Source organism: Rhinoraja longicauda, chromosome 1 (genome assembly GCF_053455715.1).
Source record: "Rhinoraja longicauda isolate Sanriku21f chromosome 1, sRhiLon1.1, whole genome shotgun sequence".
Classification (NCBI taxonomy): Eukaryota; Metazoa; Chordata; class Chondrichthyes; order Rajiformes; family Arhynchobatidae; genus Rhinoraja; species Rhinoraja longicauda.
The window spans coordinates 60,624,805-60,638,423 of record NC_135953.1 but is presented as its reverse complement, the minus strand read 5'-3'; the positions used below and the strand labels follow the sequence as shown (position 1 = coordinate 60,638,423).

Below are 13,619 nucleotides of genomic sequence, written 5' to 3'. Positions count from 1 at the left end.
ACATTTCCCAATGTTTTTTGGAACCTTGTGGGAATTAGCAATCACTAGCTGAACTCGATTGATGCCCAACTTTAAAGCACAATTGAGAAATCCTCGGCAATCAACTGTATATAAATTTGGGACTTTGCGGCAGTGCAATGGCACAGCGGAAGAGCTGTTGCCTCACAGCGCCGGAAACCTGGGGTCAATCCTGACTGGGTGCTGTCTGCGTGGAGTTTCCCTGTCTCCCTGCGACCGCATTAGTTTTCTCTGGGTGCTTTGGTTCCTCCCACATTCCAAAGACATGCAGATTGTTGGTTAATTGGCTTCTGTAAATTGCCTTTACTGTGCAGGATGCTGAAGTGCGATAATATAGAACTAGTGTACAGTGATCGATTGTCATCGTGGACTTAGGCCGAAGGACCTTTTTCCATGTTGCATCTCTAAACTAAACTAAACTTTAGAGCTTCATGACCTTCCACAGTTACAGAGATAAATGCTGACTGTTCTACATGGAATTGCTGGCATTTCTGAAGAAGGTTCAAGCCACTGACATCACATTAACATGTCTCTCGCCAAATGGTTGATAAAAATATTGCATCACTGAAGGTTATGTCATAAAATGACATCATAGAACAAATAGACCTATGTAACCCAGTTACCAGGAATTTTGAATACTCCTGTAATCAGGAGGACTATTGAAATCACAGTCAAAATGTTGTCAAATGGTAGAAATGTCCAAATTAATTGGTGTTGGTTTAATTTATTTTATTGGACATAATTATTTCAATTCTGCGCCTAAAAGTAAAAAAAACAAGTAAATCAGTTTTAGTTTAGGACCAAGCATGGAACGTACGTACATCAAACCTGAACAAATGAGGTGAGATCTTAATAACCTTGGTGCAGAACAATTAACTTTTATTTACTTTGCAGGTGGCAAAAGGCGCACTATCCCATTTCGACGACAGCGAATGCAAATTGATCAGTCAATTCCTCCATCAGGGATTGCATCAGCTCCGCAAATTCATACTGAAGATCCCTACTATCTGGACCTTTTAAATGTGGCTGATGATAGGTATTTATAATTTGTAATTCCTAAAGCTATATATTCAATTATTATAGAACTTAATAAATGTATTGTTTATTAAGAAAGTGTAAAACAATACTTAATTTTGATATTAGTTTACAGATTAAAACCAGAGCCTTTAATGACTGTCCTAATGTGGATAAAATTTACATAATAGGGCATATGAATAATGACCTAATTCTAATTGCAAAATAAGAAACACTGAACTTACAATAGCTCAGTTCAAAAGAAAAGGCTGGTAGAAAAGTTGAATCTTCAGAATAGGCTTATTGGTAAATGATTCCAAGGAATTTGGATAATCAAGCATATAGAGCATAGCATCATCTATGGTTCAGTCAGTAGCACTCCGACCTGTGAGTGAGAAGGACAGTACTGAAATGTTTACAACGATCTTTACTTGCAAATGTTACTGAGTCTTATTTTTTAAGTTGAAGTCACTCTCTATAATATCAACGCACAGTACACAGGACACATCTACGGCTACAAATACTGATAACATTATGGCGGTGGTCTAGAAGATTTAGTTATGCTTCCAGTTAAGCAATTCTGTTACATCAACAATTCTAGCATCAGTTTGACAGTTGTCCAGCAATTGTCAAAGTCGAGTTAATAGTGTTTAATTGTCATATGTACTGAAACGGAACAAGAAAATTCTTACTTGCAGAACTTGTCCAGCCATGCCTTGAGACAAAACGATTAAAAAAAATAATGGATTATTATTACCTTGTTTCCCCTACTCCAATTGCCACCAAATTATGGAAGGAGTTTTTAACATTGCATTCAGACACCCATTACTCAGCAATAATCCAAGTGCTGATACTTAAATTTTCAGTACTCGGTTTCAGACCTCATAACAGTCTTGATCCAGACAGCGAAGGTGAGGTATATGTGACTTCCCTTGATGCTACGGAATCCTAGAAAAACTCATTTCAGGAGGTATCTGGAAGAGCTATTGCAGCAAACAGAATTATATCAGACACAATAAGTCGTTGTTGTTTCAAGCTATTATTGAAGTCTAGTACAAGCCTAGAGAATTATATTGTCGTCTTAATGTGAGGAAATGGCAGTGGAATAAATAAAATGGTTGCTGTCCAACGACAGTGCCTGGGCTAAAGTAATAAATAATGTTTGCAGCTTGTGGGCAAGGCATCCATACAACAAAAAAATTCAACCTCCAATGGGAATCAATTCCCGAGAGTTCCATCATCAGCATCCTGGGATGATTTTTGATCAGAAATTTGGCGGGAGCTGCCAGGTAATTAACATAACTATTTTGTACAGATATTCTTCGGCAAGAGACTCCACCTATTTTTTACATTTGGTTAACATTTCATTCCCCAACTTAAACATTTGTCTGCTCTATCCAAAGAGTACTATGTACAAAATTAATTCTAGACATATGCTGAGGTCTTTATTTATTAAGCGCACCATCTTCAAGTCAAAGGAAGAAGGTGCATGGGAGTAATATCTTTTAATCACACAGCATCATGGTATTAAAGTAAATTATACTTTGTGTTGCTGGATGAAAATTCTGCAATGCCTTAAGTGTCTTTGCCATACACATTTCCTGAGGATTAAAGGTAAATCACCAACACCTTCATGGAACAGTAAGAAATCGGGAGTACAGCCATAAAATTACATCTCACTAAATTTACGTAATAATTCCTAAATATACAATAGAAAGACGCATCCTAACAGCATTTCCCACAATTGTCACCACAGTGGCACAACTAGTAGAGCAGCTGTCTCGCAGCTCCAGTGACCTGGGTTTGCTGCTGACCCCCCCCCCCCAGTGCAGTCTGTATTTGCATTTTCTCTCAGTTGACTGGGTTTCCTCCCACATTCCAAAGGTGGTGGGTTAATCAGCCACTGTAAATTGCCCAAGTGTATAGTGAGTGGTAAAATCTGGGCGATATAAAATGGGATTAGTGTAAATGGATGCTTGATGGTAGGCATGAACTCGGGGCAAAAAACCTGTTTCAATGCTATGAAACTCTGATAACCCTTTACATGAGAAACATGGCAACCGATTTGCGCACAGCAGCTGCTGCAAACAGCAGTATTTAAATACCATATAATGACTTGTAATGATGTTGACTGATGGATAAATGGTGGTTGAAGGCAACCAGCTTTTCTTCAAAATAATGTAATGGGATAATTTCAACTGAGACCACTAGGCCCTTCGTTAATGCCAAGTCTTTCGATGGTGCACCATTCCCTCATTTACTAAACTGAAATATCAGCCAACATTTTGTACTCAAATTTCTGGAGAGAGACTTCAACTTACAACTTTCTCAGACGTGTAAATTGTGTCAACTGTCACAAAACCATTAATAGTCTTAGAATGAAGCTGCTCTGTTGATCTTTCTGGCATTATTAATTTTGAATAGTATGCCCCAACATGAAAAAAATGTGTCGGCCACTAAATTGAGGACTTGATCAATGAGCTTGGCTATGTTTGTATTTGTCTCCAAAATCGTTTGTTGTCATCACAATGGCCACAGGTGAGGATTTTACAGCCTTGTGTGGTTTGAAAACAATTAGGTTGGTCAGTTGCATCCTCGTAGACCATAGATGATGATGTGATTTATGAGAACATCTGCAGTTCATTTATCACACTTGCAAATTGAGATGGTAATATCAAAATAAATTGAGTGACGGTAACCTAATAGATTGTTTCTTAAGAGAGGCACACTGATATTGGATGTAAAATATATTAGTAAATTTTTCATGTAGCCTGCCTTTTACTGGGCGCTACCTGTCCTAATTGATGGCTCAATGAAGGTCATGAAACTGAGGCAAATTATTAATCAGACAATTAACCTGGGAAAATATAATTTTGGGATATATTACCAATGATGTACCACAAGGATCTGGGCTGGATTCATGGAATTTAAGATGTTTATAATCAATGTCTTGAAGAGATAGCAAAGTGAAATTAAGTTTTAAGTTATAAGGAGATTGATAGATTGTTATTTGTATTTCTATGTAGTCAATTGCTTTGGTCAATCAGTTTGAATTTGAAAAAGGTAGGACACAATGGTTAACATTTAACAGTTTTGAAAGTCCAAAGGGATGTGGTTGTTGTGGTTGAAGAGGGGGTTAGTGTTGGAAGCTGTAGGGGATGATGTAGAGTGAAATCCATACCTCTGTGTTCTTAGTGTCATGGGCAACTGCAGAGGATAACTCGAAAGGTAAAGGGCCCTATAACGTAGAATATAAGATGATAGAATTTATCTTGAGATGTCTAAAATTCTGGTTGCGCCACATTTTAACCAGGATGAGGAGCTCTGTCTGCAAGCTGAGGAAGCTCTGTTGGTATTAGATGAAATACAGAACGGATTTACCACAATAACACCTGGTTATGTAAATTGAGATTTAAAAATTTTATTATGTGGAATCTAAAAAGATGGTTGATTTGATTGAAGTTTCCAAAATTTTAAAGCGAACTGCTAGAGGAAATAGTTTCTGATTGATTGCAGAGTCTGGAGACTGTCTTGTCTTTCTGGTATTGTCTTTTAGAATGGAGATAAAGAGGAATTTCTTTAGCCAGAGGGTGGTGAATCTGCGGAATTAATTTCTTAGTTTAGTTTAGTTTAGTTTAAAGATACAGCACGGAAACAGGCCCTTTGGTCCAACGAGTCCATGCCAACCAGCGATCCCCATACATTAGCACTACCCTACACACTAGGGACAATTTACAATTTTTACCAAAGTCAATTAACCTGCAAACTTTTAAAAAAATTGGAGTATGGGAGCAAACCGGAGCACCCGGGAAAAATCCACAGCGGTCACAGGGAGAATGTACAAACTCCGTACAGACAACATCTGTAGACAGGATCAAACCTGGGTCTCTGGCATTGTAAGACAAGAACTTTTGGGAAAACTAGATCAAGCATGAATGAATGGCAGAGTGTACTTGATGAGCCAAATGGCCGAATTCTGCTCCTATGTCTCATGGTCTTAGGGTGAAGTTGCAAAGTACACCGAGAGGAACATTAAAATTTGTAACTCCCTACAGTAGCCAACATTTGGGACTGGATCAGTTATTTTTTCATCCCTGACTGATACGTTTTTTTTTAAACCAAACTAGTATCATACAAAAAATTTACATCACAGGATGATCAGCCATGATCACATTGAATGGCGGTGCTGGCTCGAAGGGCCGAATGGCCTACTCCTGCACCTATTGTCTATTGATGCCATTTGACCAATTCCATGAGTGTGTTTTTGAGGAAGCATTCAATTTAATCCAACCTTCTGACACCAGCCAATGGCTTTGCAAGTTATAGGTCTTTAAATTCATATCTAAGTTCTTTTTGAACAGTAATGAGGGTTTCTGCATTATACACTAACATTCTTTTTCTCTGGGAGCTCACTCTGTTTCCTCCCACATCTTAAAGACAAACAGGTTTGTAGGTTAATTGGCTTCTCTTAATTTCCTCTCGTGCTTAGGATGCGAAAGTGTGATAAAATAGAACTTGTGTATAGGTGATCAATGGTCGGTGTGGACTTGGTGGGATAAAGAGCCAGTTTCTACACTATCTTTAAAAAGTATATATCTTTGATATCCTGTTTCTTTTTTTTCCAAACTCCTTACACTCAGTTAGCCTCCCATTTTCTATTGAAACCTTTGATGATGATGAAACCGGCCACAATCTCTGGATGTTCACTCTCCCCATCAGAATACCTGGCTGCCTATCAATGAGATTCTTGACCCTGACAATAGGAAGACCATAATGAAATGCTTAAAAAAAGAGTCACCAAGTAATGTTTTGGTGGTTGTTCGTTTTAATTTTAGTTCTGTTTTGGTACAAAAACCCAAAACGTTGTTTGTATTATGCATATAAATTCCTATATCTCTAGTTGACCCAGCAACCAAAGTCTTTGGAGAGAATGAATTTCATATTTGAGATGACATTTCACCATAAGTGACTTAACATTCAATTTACTTTTATTTTTGTCCTATAAATATTACTTTCCTAATGAAATATTTTCCTTAATTGTTCTTCCACTAACATTTGGATGTAAATAATCCTTATGTGATCTTTACTTTTGACTTATTTTCATGATTTACCAGGATAATGGGTCTTCAAGATACTGTTAATAATCTCAAGACTGAACTGGATAAATCAGATCGTGGTATGAGAAAATTCCAGAGGCAGGTGAGAGCATGCAAACTAAAGTGTGTTGCTTTTATTTAAAATAAATTATTTTCAGCTGAGCAAACGTGGTTCTTTATTTTCCATTCAGCTGATTGCTAACATATTCCTGGTTTCATTCTTTAATAAGAGTTCAGTATTTCATTCACAGAAGACTAAACGTGTGTTCAGAAGTGATAGTTTTATGGCTGAGATATCGAAAATATTAAATTATTTATGTTGTGGTCTGCAAATCTGTCCCACGGCCAAGCTATGATCCATTCTTTATTTTCTCTCCCCCCCCATTGTAGCTTAGCCAGGTGTATTCCTATATAAGCCATTGCGCTTGTAGATTTTGTAACCCTTCATTTGAAAATACAGCTCCAATATTGGTTGAGTTTTCACTCATATTCACATTCACAGCCTTTTCATTGGTTTCTTTTGTGGTCCATTTATAGACAGGAAAATTGTGGTTCATTCTTCTATTCCAGATTCCTTGATGCTTGCTGAATGTAACATCAGCTGGATTTTATTGAGCCATTATGTCCTGATCTAATGACAGAATTAAACTGCGGAATTATTTGAATTGGGAATTTTTAATCGTGGAAGTAAAGTATTTGAAAGCCAGCTATTTATATTTTTATATCAATCAGACAAATATTTTTAATAAATTACTTTATTTACTTTCAAAATTAAGGGAACGATGTTGGGGATTCTGAATCTAAATAGTAGTGTTTTTTATATACTAAAAATGAAATTCTTGAGAAGTATATTTTATATCTGCAAATTGGTGAATACGTAATCATATATATATGTTGGCTTACTGTTGAATCTTTATGTAATAGTTATATTGGAATTACTTTGGAGCATAAAATAATGTTACAGATTATCAAAATGAGTTATTTACAGTTAGCAAGAATCAATGGAAATAATTTATGAAGTCACACATCAAAAGCCAATATTTTTTTTAATCCACCTATTTTACAATTTGTATCTGAATTTTCAAGTTTATAAAAGATGACTGCTTCAAATTTGTGTCTGAATTTTCAACATTAAAAGATAACTGCCCCTTTTTCAAGCACAAATTGTGGTAAAGTTTTCTGATGTGGATGCTACTTCAGTATATTTCAGTATATTCTAAGACAGCGTTGATTCTTGGTAACTGGATAGCCCAGTGCTGTATCCAAAGGAGCCCTTCACAATGGCTATCCACATCTGCTTAGAGATATTCTAGTAGATTATTTGATCAAATTCACTTCTTTCCTTCTATTTGCTGTCTTTTCCATTGCTTGTTGACATCATGTGTCTAAAATATGTCTTCTGGCTCTAAGGGAGGAAGTAAGCTATATTTGGTTTTCTATTGTACAGTTCAGCTATCCTATGTATACGTTACTACTGAGAAAACTAATAATCCTTTAGATTGTCACATATTAATTATTTTGATCAAGCCTGTTATTTTGTCCTTCTGCTTTATCTCCCAATTCTCTACTGGCTCCATGAAAAACGGAATCATTCCACTATCGCCACTTAATCATTGCTTTGAATTCTTTAAACAATCTGCATGACATAACCTTTGTCTTGATATTCATAGGCTCTCACAACCTCTTTGACGTTTTTTCAAGGCGTCTTCATTTCAAGCTGTTATAGTGGAGCATCATCTGTACAATCTCAAACTTTCCTGTCTCAACCTCTTTCAGACTACTTATTTTCATAAAGTACTCATATTATAGATTAGCAATGGGGTGATAAGATGCAACACTGCCTCTCTTCTATGTCAGTGTGGGATCATTTTATGTTTCCATCACCTGTCCTCATAGGTTTCTTGCTTGATTTAGATATTTATCAAAATAAGAATCAGTTGTTATGGTACAGATGGTTTCTTCAGTTTTTTGCAAATTTCTGTGTAATCCATACAGTCAAGTGTCTTGCTTTAGTCTAAGAAGGTTGATTTTTAGTTCTATAGAATGTCCCAAATGTGTTCAGGAAAGTTTACTTTGCCAATATGTGGGAGGCCCAGCAAGATAGAGGGCAAAGCTTGACGTACTTTTAGAAAATTGGGAAGGGCAAGTGACTGAAGTGTCAGTGGGCAAGTCTGTTAGCTTTAAAATAGTTATGGATAAGGTCAGGGGTGGTCCACAAGCTGAAGTTCTAAATTGGGGTAAGTCACTAAATTGTGTCCTGTTTTATATATCTTTGTATATTCCTTTGCAGGTTGACGCAAGAGATGAGGAAATAGAGCGCCTGAACCGATCACTGGAAGGTGGTCGGCCTCATGATGTTATCTCTCTTGAAGGCAAAAACAAAAGCAATGAACGGCTTATAGCACACTTAAACCTCCAGGTGTGAATTAATATCCGAATAAGTAGTAAGAGGCTAAGATTTGATTATACTCTTTAATTATAAAATACTCATACATATTTCATAATTTTCATATAGGTGTGTATGAAATATGCAGGTATTGAGAGATATTGATGGAATTTGCATGACAAGATGAATGTTACTCTATTCATAGGGGGAATTTACCTAATCACTAGAATGCTCACTTTGGCAGCACCGTGGCATAACTAGTAGAAGCATACCTCATCTGGGGGTCAGACTTACCTCAGATGCTAACTGGAGTTTGCACATTTCTGTAATTGTGTGGAATTCTTCCAGCTGCTTAATTTTCCTTCCACATCCCAAAGGTGCAGGAGTAGGCCATTCGACCCTTCGTGCCAGCACCGCCATTCAATGTGATCATGGCTGATCATTCACAATCAGCCCCTCGTTCCTGCCTTCTCCCCATACCCCCTGATTCTGCTATCTTTAAGAGCTTATCTAGCTCTCTCTCTTGAAAGCATCAAGATGTGCAGATTGTTGGGTTAATCGGCCACTAAAATTGCCCCTAATGTGTAGATGAGTGATAGAATCTGGGGGGAGTTGCTGAGAATATGGGAAGAGTAAACAATGGGAATAGCAAAGGTTTGATGCAAAAGGGTGATGCTGACTCGGTGGCCAAAATGTCTCTATCCATGTGCCGATCTTCTGATCTAATCTCTGTCCCGTGATATTTTCGTTTTTAAGCTGACGATCAAGTGACTATGCTTTTATCTTCACTTCTTGCCTGCCAATACTGTCTGACCAGTTAACTGTGAAAAAGTAGTCAGTGGGATTCTGCTTAGAGGAGGTAGTAAAGATTGGTGTTGCTGTTTGTAACTAGGGAAAGATTTTTGGATAAAGGGGAATGATAATGAGAGGAGAATGAACTTCTGCTAATTCAAACATGCATTCACATTATGGGAAAGAGGGCATACTTAAGATTAATTTAATTTGAACCTCAAATTGCAGGTTGAATACCTTCAGAGAACTAACTGTGATCTGGAGAAGCAGATGAAGGAACTTCTGGAGAAAAAAAGCGAGGCAACGAATGAGGTTGTAAACCTCAGCACTAAAAACGAGCACTTGTGCAATGAATTGAATGAGATTGACCATTTGGCACAACAGTTAGAACGGGATAAAGAAATTGCCCTGGAAATTGCTGATAAAGAAATTCAAGAAGCAAAGGTACCTAAATTTATACACAGTAGATTGTGGACCCGGTACTCAAAAAAAATAAAGCTCTTAACATTTTGAATAACTATAGAAATCTTGAAATGCAAATATATTTTTGCTTTTAGACTGAGATAATTTACAAAATATATCTTAGAATTATGAATATGAATTTGATCATTCCTACCCCTGAGAATATATTTTGGTACAATGAACATAAAACTGTATAGCACTAGAACAGGTTATTTGTCCCCAAATGTTTCTGTCGAACATGATGCCAAGTTAAATTAATCCCCTCAGCCTGCATGTGATCCATTTCTCTCCATTTCTTACATGTCCCTATAAACTTAAATGTAACTGTCATATCTTCTTCCAGCACCACCCCTGACAGCGCAATTAACACAAAGCACCTCTGCATTTAAAGAAAAATGGTCCCGCATTTTCCTTAAAGCTGTGCCCACTATTTGATATTTCCACTCTTGTAAAAGGTTTCTGACTGGCTAACCTATCTAAGCAACTCATAATTTTATATGCTTCTGTCAAGTCTTCCCTTAATCTCCAACGCTCAGGAGAAAATAATCTAGCTTTTTCCAACCTCTCTTCTCAACTAATGCCCTCTAATCAGGTCAAGCATTCTAGTAAACCTCTTCTGCACCCTCTTTAAAGTCTCCATGTCCTTGCGGCCGACCAAGTTTTATAAAACTTCCCCATAATTTCCTGACTGTCATGCTCAGTGCCCTGACCTTCTTTATCACTTTTTAACTACAAGTGTTGCCACTTTTAGAGTCCTATGGACTTGGATCACAAGATCCCTCTGCTGTAAGGCTCATTGGCCTATAATTCCCTGGTTTATCTCTACTTCTCTTCTTAAACAAAGGAATGGCATTGGCTACTCTGGACTTCTTCAGGACCTTGCCTGTGGTAAGAAAAGATGCAAAGATCTTTGATAAGGCCCCTGCAATCTCTTCTCTTGCCTCATTAACCTGGGATAGATCCCATCAGACCGTAGGAATTTATCCACCTTAATGCTTTTCAATGGTAAAGAAAGGCTGACTTCAACAGAAATGTAACTTACTTATTCTGAAATAAGTAATTTATTTCTAAATACTTTATTGTCCCTTATTTGGCAGTTTAAAAATCACAATTTCAGCCTAAGTATTTTGCACATGATTTGCTTCTGATTCCTAAATGGCTTTCCATGGTCTATGAGGCACTAATGGAAAGTTAGTGGAATACTCTTGATTTGCCTAAATATCTTTACAGTAAACCCTCATTTTAACGGACCATTGTATAATGGATTTTGGAAATCGCGGACGGATCTGCCGAAGCCACCCACTGCCGTTTAGAGTGCCGGCTTCTGCCCCACCCCAACTGACTACACCAGGAAGCCCTTCTTCAGCCACCGCATGATCCGGTGATACGGCTGCTGTTGTGGCTCATGTTGTAGTCTCTGGAGAGCACTTTCTTCAGGCTGCTGCCACAGACAGGATGTGCTCGGTCACCGAGGGGCTCCCTCCTCCCTCTGCTCTCGCAATCGGCGGTGGCTTTGTCCGCTGACCGTTGCCTCCTTCTCCTCCGCCCATCGCTCTATCCACTTAGCCTCATTTAGAAAGTGAAATGAGAGCATCCAGATAGCTGTATGACTCAAACATTTTTATAGTAGATCTTCCTTAACGGGTGATTTACAGAAATGGAAAAGTTGAGAAAAGGAAGAACTGGAATTTGGCCACGAGGACAACTGTTTCATTACAAAGAACGTGCTGTCATCCATCCAAATTTAGTGTTGGTGACATCTTTGTGGCTCATTAGATGAGCAATCAGTGTGTGGAATTTGCATCAGTTGCTATAGTTTAGAGAATGGAAATTGAATAAATATTGGGTTGTCACTCAAATTAATAATAGACCAACAAGTTGAACATTTTGCAACTGATTGTTAAATATTTTATCAAGGAAAATCTATTTATATTTTAACTGTGCGGAGAGAGATTAATGGGGATTTCTCATTTACTATTTTCAGGATGAAACCAAAAGACAGTGTAGAGAAATAGAAGAACTTCGAGAAAAATTAGCTAAGTTCAGGGTTGTAAGTTGGTTTCCTCTATTATATCAGCATAAAACAAATTTACCTCTTAACAAAATATGTTTAAGGTTAATGTTCCAAAATTGTGTTTGTGACTAATACTATACACAAAACTGAGGTAAACTTTTTTTTTAGTGAGTATTTTTGAGATTATTTAGCTTTAATAAAAACTTTTTTGTTTGAACAGTGTTTCACAACATTGTTTTTATATAACAATATATAAATATATATAAAATATAAAAACAAGTTTTAGGCAAAAATCTGACACCACCAATTAATGAGATATTAAGTGTGTAGGAAAGAACTGCAGATGCTGGTTTAAATCAAAGATAGACACAAAATGCTAGAGTAACTCAGCGGGACAGGCAACATCTCTGGAGAGAAGGAATGGATGACGTTTCGGTCAAGACCCTTTTTCAGATATGTCAGGAGTGGGAGCTACATCGATAAGGAAGTGTATAGATAAGGAAGTGCAAGGTGTGTAAACAAGACAAAGGGAATGGAGATTAAGGAAAATGTAGAATAGATCATTGTTAGTTGAGAGAAGGTAACAACAAAGCAAACAGAGATAAAAATGTGCTCGGAGACAGTAAGACTGGTCGGAGAGGGAGGAATTGGACCAGGGGGGATAGGATGGAGTCGAGGTATGTGGAAATTAATTCAGTGGGACATGAACAAGCAGAAACAATGGATCTGTTAGTGGAATTTGGGGAGAAGATAAAATCAGGCTGTGCGGAGCAGGGGAACGTTAAGGTTGGAGGCTTTGGAGGGCAGATAGCCGGAGGTAATGAAATATGAAATGGTGTGTGAGATTAAGGCCTGGTGCTTGTCTGTGGGATCATGGTCCAAGGATAAGTAGGAGGTGTCTGAGAGTTCTCGCCTGGCCTCAGCCCAGTGGAGGTTAGTGCGCCAGACTACCTTGTCGGCGGGTTGGATTATAATGTCAGGGTTGCTGCAGAATGAGCAACGTTCTGAAGGGGAGAGGTTAGAGTAGGTAAGGGGAGTGGAAAAGTTGAGATGGTTGCTGTCACGCTGGCAGTTGGAAATAAAGAGGTCTGAAGAGGATAGAAGGCCATTCTGGGGAGTCCAAGAGGAAGCGTATCGGTGGAGACAGTAGAAGGGGTCATCACTAGGTGGTGAGGACTTTTTCCCATAGAAAAAGGCATGGAGGCGGAGGCAACAGAAGAAAAGCTCTACGTCGTGGCAGACCCGGAACTCATTGAGGTCGGGGCGGAGGGGAACAAAAGTGAAGCCTCTGCTGAGGACTGCTTTCCATATCGGAGAGGGGGAGGTCGAGGGGGGGTGGTGAAGACACGACAAGCGTGCGGTTGGAGTCGGAGGAAGGCAGGTGAATAGACGGAGGCCGAAGCGAGGTCTGGTAGGGGGATGGTGGGTGTTGAGAGAGATGGGGGGCATGTGGACATGCATGGTGGGTAGCAGCTGGGGCCACCAATAAGGCAGATACCTAAAGCCTTTGTTGGAGATGGGAATGCTTTAAAGGACAAAAAGGAACATAAACGCCATGAGATGAGGACAATTAAAAATGAGAACATCAACAAATAAACCTAAAAATTGCAAGATGATAAGATGTAGAATAAGATATAAATGTAGATAAGATGTAGCAGGTCAGTCAGGCTGTGGTAACCTTCATATCTGTTCATGATTTACTTGATATGCTGTTTTATTTATGTACATCCCACTGATGCCTAGTTTGGGTTCCACGAAGTACCTGTTCCAGACCTCATTTCAGCCTTGCCACAAACGTATTTCAAATAATTAGATAGCTGAAGTAAGAGTAACTGTT

General features: G+C 38.3%; 1 protein-coding gene across 9 annotated transcripts in view; it reads left to right on the top strand.

The window, feature by feature from the left end:
- cep135 (centrosomal protein 135) overlaps positions 1-13,619 on the top strand; it is an 80,249-nt gene that overhangs the window by 17,133 nt on the left and 49,497 nt on the right. For all 9 annotated transcript variants that reach the window (XR_013547196.1, XM_078398402.1, XM_078398410.1 and 6 more), the window contains exons 5-8: positions 913-1,054; positions 6,147-6,231; positions 8,419-8,547; positions 9,535-9,750. Coding sequence is in view for 8 of the 9 variants with exons in the window: in XM_078398402.1 (XP_078254528.1) it covers positions 913-1,054; positions 6,147-6,231; positions 8,419-8,547; positions 9,535-9,750 (572 nt within the window). In the remaining variant the exon portion in view is untranslated. The remainder of the gene's footprint in view (positions 1-912; positions 1,055-6,146; positions 6,232-8,418; positions 8,548-9,534; positions 9,751-13,619) is intronic.